The 11,033-nt window shown below is 57.9% G+C and overlaps 1 protein-coding gene across 2 annotated transcripts in view; it reads left to right on the top strand.

The window, feature by feature from the left end:
• Tex264 (testis expressed 264) overlaps window positions 1-7,435 on the top strand; it is a 32,032-nt gene extending 24,597 nt beyond the window's left edge. The window contains exons 5-7 of one of the 2 annotated variants that reach the window (XM_013028021.1): window positions 3,082-3,250; window positions 6,902-7,180; window positions 7,394-7,435. In XM_013028021.1, the coding sequence (XP_012883475.1) occupies window positions 3,082-3,250; window positions 6,902-7,180; window positions 7,394-7,425 (480 nt within the window). In that variant the 3' untranslated portion in view covers window positions 7,426-7,435. Of the gene's footprint in view, window positions 1-3,081; window positions 3,251-6,901; window positions 7,202-7,393 lie in introns of those variants that run through there. The other variant, XM_013028022.1, reaches the window with a different exon arrangement.
• The last annotated feature ends 3,598 nt before the right edge of the window (window positions 7,436-11,033 follow it).

The following is an 11,033-nucleotide window of genomic DNA, read 5'->3' as shown; positions in this document are numbered from 1 at the left end:
CTTCCTTCCTTCCTTCCTTCCTTCCTTCCTTCCTTCCTTCCTCTCTTCATTTACCCCCACCCCAAGCCTGAATTTAGACAGGATCTGGCATGTGTTTTTAATGATGTGGGGTTGAGCAGTCAATGAGATTTTAATTAGCTCCAAGTTCCCCCCACCTCCCAGCCCTCCCCTCTCCCCTCCCCAGTAGGGAGGACCAGGAGCCTCCAGGTGGCAGGGGGTGGGTTCAAGCTGGCTCCGAGAGAGGCAGGCCTGGGCAGCTGTGGAGCTGTCTGTGTAGGAGGCTAGGAGACAAGCGAGATGAGCAGAAAAGGAAAAGTTGTGTGTCGCCAGGCCACAGCTTTTTCTCTCCATCCTCTCTGTCTCTTCCCCCCATGTCTCTGTTCTTCCCCCCCCCACCCCATGGCTTTGAGATGAAGGCAATAGCAAGGATAGAGGATGCAGTTTCCATAGCAACGGGGCTGTCCACAGCCAGGCAACTTCAGAGCCGGGCTCTCTGGAGGAGGCAGATGCACAGAGAAGCCACGGAGCTGCCTCCTGCCTGCCAACGAGGGGGCTGGCAGAGCAGGTGGCACAGGGTGGCTTCTTGATACTGCCCACCCTGATGCCCAGGGTGGAAAGATCACTGTTCACTTCCCCCCCCCCGTTCCTGCCAGTGTTTCCTCCAGAAGAAGAGTTAGGGAGATGACCAGAGTTGTCGGCGAGGGGCTGTTGGAGGGGCTTAGAGTTCTCGTCATTCCTGAAATCTCCAGGTAGATATAGGGTTTAATTTCTGGGAACATCCCCTCTGCCCTCCCAGCTTTCTTTACTTCTCCCCCACTCCCTACCATCTCTGATGACCCAGACAGCAACCAGATTGACACAGAAGATTAGACTCAGAAGTGGCGCTGTGGCCCAAGTGGTAGAGCGCTCGCCTTGAGCTGAAGAGCTGAGGGGCAGCGCCCAGGCCCAGAGTCCAAGCCCCTTCACCCACACACCCACACCCAAAACAAGATTTGGTCTTAAAGTCTATTTTGAGCCAGGCACCAGTGGCTCACGCCTGTCATACTTGCTACTCAGGAGGCTGAGATCTGAGGATCATGGTTCAAAGCCAGCCCCAGGCAGGAAAGTCCATGAGACTCTGATCTCCAAATGAACGCACCAGAAAACCGGAAGTGGCGCTGTGGCTCAAGTGGTAGAGCACTCACCTTGAACTGAAGAGCTGAGGGACAGCGCCCAGGCCCCAGAGTTCAAGCCTCATGACCGACAAAACCCCCCCCCCAAAAAAAAACCCACAAAAAAATTAATAGACTCAATCTAAAAATGGCTTCATTTCACTGACCTAGCAAGCTAAGGTGTTGTCCTCACCATTGGGAAGGAAGCTCAGGATCAGAGGCTTTGCCCGGGTCACCTGTGGAGTTTGTGGCTGATCTCACAGCTGATGGGGCCCAGGCCACTCACCCCCAGGGTGGCCCCCCTGGATGCTCCCTTCCTCCCGCGGGCAGGAGGGTCTGGCTGGATCTTTCTGGCAGCCTTCCTCCTCCATCCTCCCCCCCCCTTGCCACCCTCCCCAATTTGTTGTCAACCGTTGGATGGGTCAGGCAAGCAGACAAGTGGAGTCCTGGAGTGGCCTCTCCCCGCCAGGCGATAAGTCTCTCATTACTGTTAAGTGGAAGGCTCATTGCAGAGTTCGTGGTGAGAGCCAATGGGTGCTATAAATAGCCAGTTGTGAAGGTTGGCGGGCGAGCGGTGACAGGGCAGGGGCCTCGCAGTTGTCTTGGTGGGTAATTGTGCTCTATCACAGGAAAGGGGGAGGGGGAGGCAGAAATGAGAGACACTTGACCCCCCCCTTCCCCTCCTCAGGGCAGCTCTGGAATGTGTCACATACTCAGAGAGAGAGAAGAAGGGGGGGGCGTGCATGGTATGCCTCGCACAGCTTAAGGCCTTAGAAGCTGATACTTTAGCCCTCTGGGTCATAGCCAGTGCTAGACCTGCATGTCTTGCCTGCTCATTCTGCTCAGGCTCTGCCTCCTCTTCTTCAGCTAAAACTCTGGGCACGGCTACCAGGAAGGCGCATTGGAGAGTCTCAAAGACAGACCTAAATGGAGCAAGGGGAAAAAGAGTAGAAGTGGGGCAGGGTGCCAGTGGCTCACGCCTGTCATCCTAGCTATTCAGGAGGCTGAGATCTGAGGATCACGGTTCAAAGCCATCCTGGGGTAGGAAAAGCCATGAGATTCTTTTTTTTTTTTTGGTCGGTCGTGGGGCTTGAACTCTGGGCCTGGGCGCTGTCCCTCAGCTCTTCAGCTCAAGGCGAGCGCTCTACCATTTGAGCTACAGCGCCACTTCCGGTTTTCTGGTGATTTATTGGAGATAGGAGTCTCACAGTCTTTCCTGCCCGGGCTGGCTTTGAACCGAGATCCTCAGATCTCAGCCTCCTGAGTAGCTAGGATGACAGGCGTGAGCCACCAGCGCCCGGCAGCCATGAGATTCTTATCTCCAGTAAACCACTCAGAAAACCAGATGTGGTGCTGTGGCTCAAGTGGTAGAACGCTCACCTTGAGCTGAAGAGTGCAGGGACAGTGCCCAGGCCCAGAGTTCAAGCCCCACGACCGACAAAATAAAAAAGAGTGGAAGTGGGGACTGTGGGCAGGGACAGTGCCTAGGGTCAGGGACACTGACTTCGCCTAATACCACTGTATAGGTCAGCATTGTCCCAGAGAAAGAGGATATCCGGGCCAGAGAGTTGTGGGATGGGAAGTCTGACAACCCAGCCATTGTGTCAGCTCTGGATAGTTGGGGTGTCATGGTTCTGAAACCAGCGTTTTGGTCTCAGACATCCATGTCTGAGAATCAACCCTGGTGTGTGGTCTGAGGCCTCCAGAGTCTTAGGATCACCTCAACTTGACATTTGGGGGGGTCCTACTCAGAGGTACTTTTCATCTCTCTCTCCATAGGGGTTTGAACGTTGAGAGAGTACAAGGTGGGGAACACAGCCAACCCCACCGGAAGGAGTGAGCGGCGAACCATCTCCCGAGGCTGTGGGAACAAGTTGGCGAGGAGCCCTAATTTAGGCTTATTTCCATTCCCCTTGCCACTCTGCCTTAGGAGCGGAAGCTGTGTGCCCATCCTCGGCTGGAGATTTACCAGCAAGACCAGATCCATTTCGTGTGCCCATTGGCACGGCAGGGAGATTTCTATGTGCCTGAAGTGAAGGAGACAGAGCGGAAATGCAGAGGACTTGGGGAGAGCTGTGATCCCCAGACGGACGGCACAGGTACGGAAAGAAGGGGGGGCCGAGGATGGGGTCCGGCCTGGAGCCCCTCTCCTGGCAACCAGGACATTGAAGGGGCTCCTCTGTCTGGGCCAGCCCCTTATGGTGTCAGCCTGGGTGCTCGTGGACCCTCCCAGAATTCCTCCCTCCCCCAAACCAGAGCAAGGTCATGCACCTGCTAGCAGCCATAATGACCCAGGGCCAGGCCAGCAGGCTGCTTGCTCAACTCCAAGGCCACCCCCACCCCTGCTACAACTTCTTCTGATCCCAGGCTATCCCAAAGGACCCAATTGTAGACTGTCTTGGTGTGACGCTGAACTCCGCAACTTCTACCACAGGGCTGTAAGGAGAGGAACAATCCCTCTTCCCTTCTCCCCCCCCCCCCCCAGTCATGGGGCTTGAACTCTGGGCCTGGGCTCTTCAGCTCAAGGCGAGCGCTCTACCACTTGAGCCACAGCGCCACTTCCGGTTTTCTGGTGGTTCACTGGAGTTAAGGGTCTTACGGACATCACTGCCTGGGGTTGGTTTTGAACCTTGATCCTCAGAGCTCAGCCTCCTGAGTAGCTCGGATGACAAGCGCGAGCCACCACGGGCTCCCAGCCCCCTTCCCTTCTTGCGCACACTGCCCACTCCAGCCTTGAATAGCCAAGGTCACCCTTGAGAGCCGAGTGTTTGGCGGGGGCTGATGGGGAGCAGGCTACTGGGAGGCAGTCATCATTCCCTAGGGGCTCGTGTCCAACACAGTTAACTTCATCTGCCACTTAATTACCTCCATGGGGTACTGCTCCCTTCTGCCTTGTGGTGCCCAGCAGAAACTCTTCATGCCCCTACTGGGGGGCACGGGACATGGCACAAGGTCAGCAAGCCCAAGCAGTCCCCCCCGCCCCCCCCCCGGCAGGAAGGAGGAGCACCTTGGCCTTCCTGCGACCTCCCACTTGCGCCCTCAGTGGCCCAGCCCCTCCCACCCGGCTCCCTTGGCTCTCAAACACTGCCTGCCAATGGTGGTAAAAAAGACTCCTTGGCACCCGCTGCAGCTGGCTGCAGCCGCAGCTCTCCCAACCCTCCCTCCGCTCCCCGGCCTGTCCTCCCCCCTGCCTGCTCCCCAATGTGGGGGCACAGGGGGCCTGCCCACCTCCGACAGGACTTGGCCCCGACACCCCAGGGCGGACTCTGCACCCAGCTGCCAGGTGCAGTGCCAACTTACACAGCAGGGCCCTAGCGGGTGCCCGGCCACCCCAAGCCATGGCTTGTCCCCGCCTGCCTCCCTGCCGGCGCCCCGGCTTGGGCTGAGAGGTGAAAGGGGGTGATTAGCTGCCTTCTGCCTGTTATTACATTGATGTATTATTTAGCTCTGGAGAAGCGATGCATATTTGATCCTGCATTGGCTGTGGGCAGGAAGAGGAGGAGGAGGGAGGTGGTGGTGGTGAGGTTCCTTCACATCCCCTGCCCCGTGGCGGCAGCCCTGGGGATTCAGGTGCCGCCCTGGGTTTTGCCCCACCTCTTCTCCCCAGGGACCCCGGGAGACCCTCCTCCCGTGGAGATCTTGGGAAGGACAGTTAGGGACGTCATTTTCAGGGGCACACTGAGGCCTGGGCTGCACCCCTGGACTCAGTCTTCTGAGCAGTCCTCGCCTATCAGGGAGAAAAGAGGAGTCAGGCTGTTAGGAAACAGGTAGCTTCCAGTCTGGAGAGAGCCAGTGAATAGAAAACCAAACCGCAGTGTGTATCTAACTGCTCTGCAGCCTCTGGAGACACTGGTCACCACTTTTAAGAGTAAGGGACTGGAGCTGGGCAGGTGGCTCAGTGGTAGAGAGTTTACGTAGCATGCATGAAGCCCTGGGTTCGATTCTTCAGTACCACATGCACAGAAAAAAGCCAGAAGTGGCACTGTGGCTAAAGTGATAGAGCACTAGCCTTGAGCCAAAGAAGCTCAGAAGCCAGGTGCTGGTGGCTTAGACCTGTCATCCTAGCTACTCAAGAGGCTGAGATCTGAGAATCGCTGTTCAAAGCCAGCCCAGGCAGGGAAGTCTGTGAGACTCTTTATCTCCAATGAACCACCAGAAAACTGGAAGTGGTGCTGTGGCTCAAGTGGTGGAGTGCTCACCTGGAGCTGAAGAGCTGAGGGACAGCGCCCAGGCCCAGAGTTCAAGCCCCACAACCGACATCCCCCCAAAAAGAAGCAGCTCAGAGACAGTAGCCAGGCCCTGAGATCAAGCCCCAGGGCTAGGGGAAAAAAAGAGTAAGGAACTAGAGCTCTATTCCACTGTCAGCAAGAAACATCTACAAAGCCCGGGGGAGCCCTCCCAGGGACCCAAAGCAAGAGGAGGACTCCCCAGACCAGCAGTCTGGCCTTCCCCGGGGCTCACTCCACCTCTGCCAGTAAAGACCTCAGTGGGCATCTTTTTTGTTTTTTTGTTGGTCATGGGGCTTGAACTCTGGGCCTGGGCGCTGTCCCTCAGCTCTTCAGCTCAAGACGAGCGCTCTACCACTTGAGCCACAGCGCCACTTCTGGTTTTCTGGTGGTTCATTGGACATAAGAGTCTCACAGACTTTCCTGCCCAAGCTGGCTTTGAACTGTGATCCTCAGCTCTCAGCTTCCCGAGTAGCTAGGATGACAGGCGTGAGCCACCGGCACCTGGCTCTCAGTGGGCATCTTCTGGGGGGCATAGTAGATTGAGGGAGAAGACCCCAAATCCTTCTACACTCATCACCCCAGACACCCGCTGAGGCTCAGGGACAGCTCCAGGCTCGCCCAAAGGCCAAGCAGCTCCCAGCTGCCCCTGGCTCAGAGTTCTATCACCATGGAGACAGAGCTGGGGAAAGCCCACCCCTCACCTGCCATGATGTTCAACAGCTGTTTCCCTTCACCTTAAACTAGAAAGGTGACATGTCAGGGCCAGAGATCTTTGCCTTCTCCACTCTACCTCCCACCTGTGCTAACTGCCCCTGATCTGAGATGGAACTGGACAGATGCAGGGTCCCTTGCTTGGAGGGTGGCCTGGGCCTGGGCATGGCAGGTTACCCACCACCACCAACAAGAAGTGGCCAGGGGCTGGGGTCAGCTGACTTCCTGGATACAGCTGTTCCCTAGGGAGGCCTTTCTGTTGGAGGGGGCGGGAGGAGGAAGAGCAGGGGGTGTGGGGGGGTGATGCTTGAGAGTGGGCTTCCTGGCCCATTCTTCATTCCTCATGCCTCATGGGTAATGTTCTGTCATTTGGACCAACCTTTCTCCGAGCCTGAAGTGAAAGATTGTGTGTGTGTGTGTTGGGGGGTGGGGGGACGCTGAAGCTCCACTTGTATTTCTTTGTTCCACCCTAGCTCTTCACCCTAAGGCTTGGTGGCCCTTAATGGATGTGGGGGTGGGGGCCAGCTTTGTGGGAGCGCAGGGAGCTGCGGCTAATTCAGGGGAGGGAGAGGAGTACATAGCCAGCTGCGCCCTCTCCCACTCTGCCCCCCCCGCCCCCTCTCTCAGCCCGGTCAGGACAGAGGGCAGAGAGCAGACAGCACGGGTCTCCTGAGCCCCAGGATGGCTGTATTATTTATGAACCCCTGGCCCCACCCCCCCTGCCCCCAACCAGGGGAGGAGGTGTGTGTGTTGGGGAGGGGGGTCATGGTGGTGGTCATGCTAACCCCTGCTCCCTTGTCCTGGCCACAGAAGCCGACGTAATGAGTGATTCAAGTTCTCTAAGCCTGGAGGCCAGCCCTGGCAGCCGGGAGACCTCCGCCACAACCCTGTCTCCCGGGGTGAGCAGCAGCCGAGGCTGGGAAGACGGCGATAACCGGAGTGAACACAGTTACAGCGAATCAGGGGCCAGTGGCTCATCCTTTGAAGAGCTGGACCTGGAGGGTGAGGGGCCCTTCCTCGGGGAACCGCGGCCGAGCCCCGAGGCCAAGCCTCTGGGGGCCACTCGCCAGCCCAGCACCTCTGAGAAGGGTGAGGAATAATACAGGTGCTTGAGCCCTCTTCCCCCCGCCCCCCACCCCCGATCCTGGCGGAGGGCACCCCAGGGGACCTGACTTTGCCCACCCCAGGCCTCTGGTCAAAGCTCTTCACTGCCCTTTTGGCTCCCATGGCCAAAGGAGACTGTTAATCCTCAGCCAGCCCGGCTGCAGGCTGCCACCCATAGTGTCTTTTTGTTTTTTTCAGACTCATATCGGAGCTTCCACAACCCAGAATAAAGCAAATGATTTCCTTGTTTCACCTTGGAGTTCCAACTGTGCCTTTGTTTCTTTCTCCCTTGGGTGGGTGGGTGGGGGGAGCCCTGTGCATATCAGCTGGAAATGGTCAGGACCCCCCCCCCACACACACACTGCCCATCCCCAGCACAAGTGAGGGAGAAGAACATGGAAGACCGTTCGTGCCCTGTGCTGTGACCCCCACTGGACAGCCCCCCCCACCGCCTCAGGACACCCCAAGCTACTGGAGAACACAGCAAGGAGCACTCACCAGGACTCAGGAGGGACACTCGGCAGCCTGCCATTGTCTACTTCCAAGGGGTGCCTTTGTGTCTAGGCCTCCAGGGTGCCTAGCTCACACTGGGACCTCCCCAGCAGGAAAAGATACACCTGCTGGGCCTGGGTGTGCGCATGCGCAGCACCAAGGACAGCACTGATGGTGGCGGTCCTAGAGGCCGAGCCAAGCGAGCATCAGGACGTGATTGTGGCTATAGGTGAATGGCTTCCTGCACGGTGTGGTGTGTGTGACTTAATGGTATCTCATGGCCTTGTGGGGATATGTGAGGCTGGCTTGGTGCAGAGGCAGAAGCATCTTCATATACAGTTACCCACCTGTGATAGGGTGCCTGTGTGTAGCTGCCTGTGGTTGTGTGTCCATGCTACACTCGGTTTTACTGTGTGCCAGTGTAGAAAGCCATGGATCACGGGCTGGGAAGGTGGCTCCGTGGTGGAGTGCTTGCCTTGCATGCACGAGGCCCTGGGTTCAATTCCCCAGCACCACATAAGCAGAAAAAGCCAGAAGTGGCGCTGTGGCTCAAGGGGTAGAGCGCTGGCCTTGAGCTGAAGAGCTGAGGGACAGTGCCCAGACCCACAACCAATCAGAAAAAGAACAGGCATGGATCTCTGCAGCTGTGATCACATGTATGGGAAGGCCTGTCTGGCCATACCCAAAGGTATGTGCTACTGTGGGTGTGTGGCCACGTCTTGAGCCACGGTTTATATGCGAGGGCATCCCGTGGACTTCCGGTCTTCTCCCTGCGTACCGTTACATATTAAGACTACCTCTGCCTGTGCAGCCATATGCGTGACTGTGTTCTTGCATACAGGCCTGCAGGTAAGACTGTCAGTGTGTCTGACAGTCGGGCATCCATACAGCTGCTGAGGAGCAAGTTGCTCACTGTCAGCCCACGTGACGGGTTTCTTATGCTGCTACGGTGCGTGTAGCAAGCCCTAGGCCTTGGCCAGTGGGTTGAACGTGTGGCTGGCATCTTCGTACCAGCTTCTCTTAACCTTAGCATCCTCCTGCTGCCCAACCCCTCTGCCCTAGGAGCCCGGCTCATCACTCACCTACCCCAGGGAGCAGTCACTCTGAGCCAGCCAGGGTGTGAGAGCAGCCGGCGGAGCTGGAAGACAGCGTGTGTCTGTCTTCCCAGCCTCTTGTCTGGCAGCTCGGAACCCTCATCCTGTTGCCGCCTTGCCTCCCATTAGGGATCAGCTCTGTTTGTTTGGGTTTGATGTGTCTGTTTGGGTCCAAAGCTCTGTTCTTTCCACAGCAGTAGGACGTTGAGTTTCAATGTCCAGCCAGGACATTGTCCTTGTGATTTCCCCCCACCCATTGTACACACACACACACACAGGATGGGGGCGGGGGGAGCTGAGCCCCAGGGATCAGGGCTGTGTATATATATCATCAGTAGGATGCAAGCTGACATTGCTCCCACCGCCACCTGTGGCAGAAAGGACAACAGGATCTGGGCACAGGGCTCCGCTCCAGATAGGACAGGAACAGCCTGGCACTTGCTAGGGTGTGGCACCCCCCCCTTACCCAGGGGCGTCCCTCCCCATGGTGCTATGGGAGGAAAGAGTCCAGAGCATCCTCTCTCGGAGCTGTCCTCTCTGTTTGGGCTCGGGCTCTGGCTTCCTCCTACACAGCCAGTTCCAGGAGCCTTTCCTTACCCCCTCCCCTTTTATTTCTCTTCCTCTCTCCCACCATCATGGGACCCCCCAGTCCCTAGCTCTCAAATACTACCACCACCACCACAGGTTGGTATCTCTGCCATCTCTGCCTGTACATAGCCAGGGATCCATGGGGAACAGGGTAGCCGCCATAAAGGTCATCTCTAGGAAGGATGAGGAAGCCCCCTTCCTCTGATCCCCCCTCATCCCTCCCCCCCCCCCGGCACCTACCACCCAATCTTTTCCACATAGTGACTCAGGACTTAATACCTCACACACACACACACACACACACACACACACACACACACACAGGGGGCCTGGGATGTGGACGGAGCAGCTTCAGTCACTGGATGGGTAGAACAGATGTGACAGACAGACTTATGTCAACAGGTCGAGATGGTTACCTACGCCCCTCCCCACCCCACCTCTACCCTGTGTACCCCTTCCCCGCCCCTCCCTAATCCCACCCCATCCCCAAGGTGGCTGCCTCCTCTTTTCCACTCCAGGAGATGAGGACCACCCCCGCCCCTGCTCACCTCTGTAGACTCAGTGGCCCTTTTTGCTTATCCTATAGTGCACCACCCCCCCTACTCCCCCACCCTCCCCCCCACACCCTGCTCCTGCCTGCCTGGAGGGTGGGCAGGCTGCGGGACACCTGCTGTAGTGCCCGGCTGGATTCAGCACCACGCGGCCGGCGGACAGCTCCCGGGGAGGGGAGGGGGGTGTGTGGAGGCCCCCAGGGTTAGGTTCAAGAGCTGGGGATGAGATGTGAGGGGCTGGGAGGTGGAGGATGGATGTTTTGGGGAGACCCAGAGTAAGGAGAGCCCTGGAGGTGGGGTTGGGGGCGGGCCCCGGGGAAGGGAGGGGGGTTGGTGGTGGTGGTGGTGGTGGTGGTGGTGGGCGGGGCAGGCTGGGATTGAAAGCAGCTGGGCGGGCTGCACGGAGAGCACAGAACCCTGCGTGCACCGAGAGCCGGGCAGCCAGGGAACCGGAGCCCCGTGCACCGCCTCCCCGCACCAGAAGAGCCAGCGAGCTGGGCGCGCCAGGTAGGGTGAGCCGGTGATGCTTCATTCCCACCATCGCCCGGGCCCTCTGCCTACCTTGTCTGACCCCCTTACCCCACGTCCCCCTCCACATCCTGCAGAGAGGGGGGGGGGGAGGCCAGGGGAGAGTACCTGAGCCCGGGAACATCCAGAAGAATAGTCTCCAGGGGGGAGAGATGCTCATCCTGTCTTGCTCCCCCCCTCTCCTCTTCCCCCCTCTCCCCAGGTCCTCCTGCTCCTCCAACATCCTCGGGTCCTTCTGTCTGTGCGTCTGTCTTTGTCTCAGCCTCTCCAGCTGGCTGGTCCCCCTGCCCAGATCTTTATTTATTTAGTTAGTTTAAAATCCCTTAAGCCATCAAACCCCACCTTGGGCTGCCCAGCCTCCTTCCCCCTGGGTCTCTGGTTCTATCTAGGCCTTCCCTGGCTGAAACCCTCACCTGAGTCCCTTGCCTCTCTCCTGTTTGCCCGGTTAAGCCGAAATATTTCTTTCGGGGTTCCCTCCCCCCCACCTCCAACACACACAGAATCTCAGTCTCCTTGTCTTGTCACCAGTGAGGATCTCCTGTCTTCAGTGGCCAAGACCTGGGAAAGGAAGGGAGCGGTGGGTCT

Source organism: Dipodomys ordii, unplaced genomic scaffold (genome assembly GCF_000151885.1).
Source record: "Dipodomys ordii isolate 6190 unplaced genomic scaffold, Dord_2.0 Scaffold107, whole genome shotgun sequence".
Taxonomy (NCBI): Eukaryota; Metazoa; Chordata; class Mammalia; order Rodentia; family Heteromyidae; genus Dipodomys; species Dipodomys ordii.
This window is presented reverse-complemented; position numbering and strand designations above follow the sequence as displayed.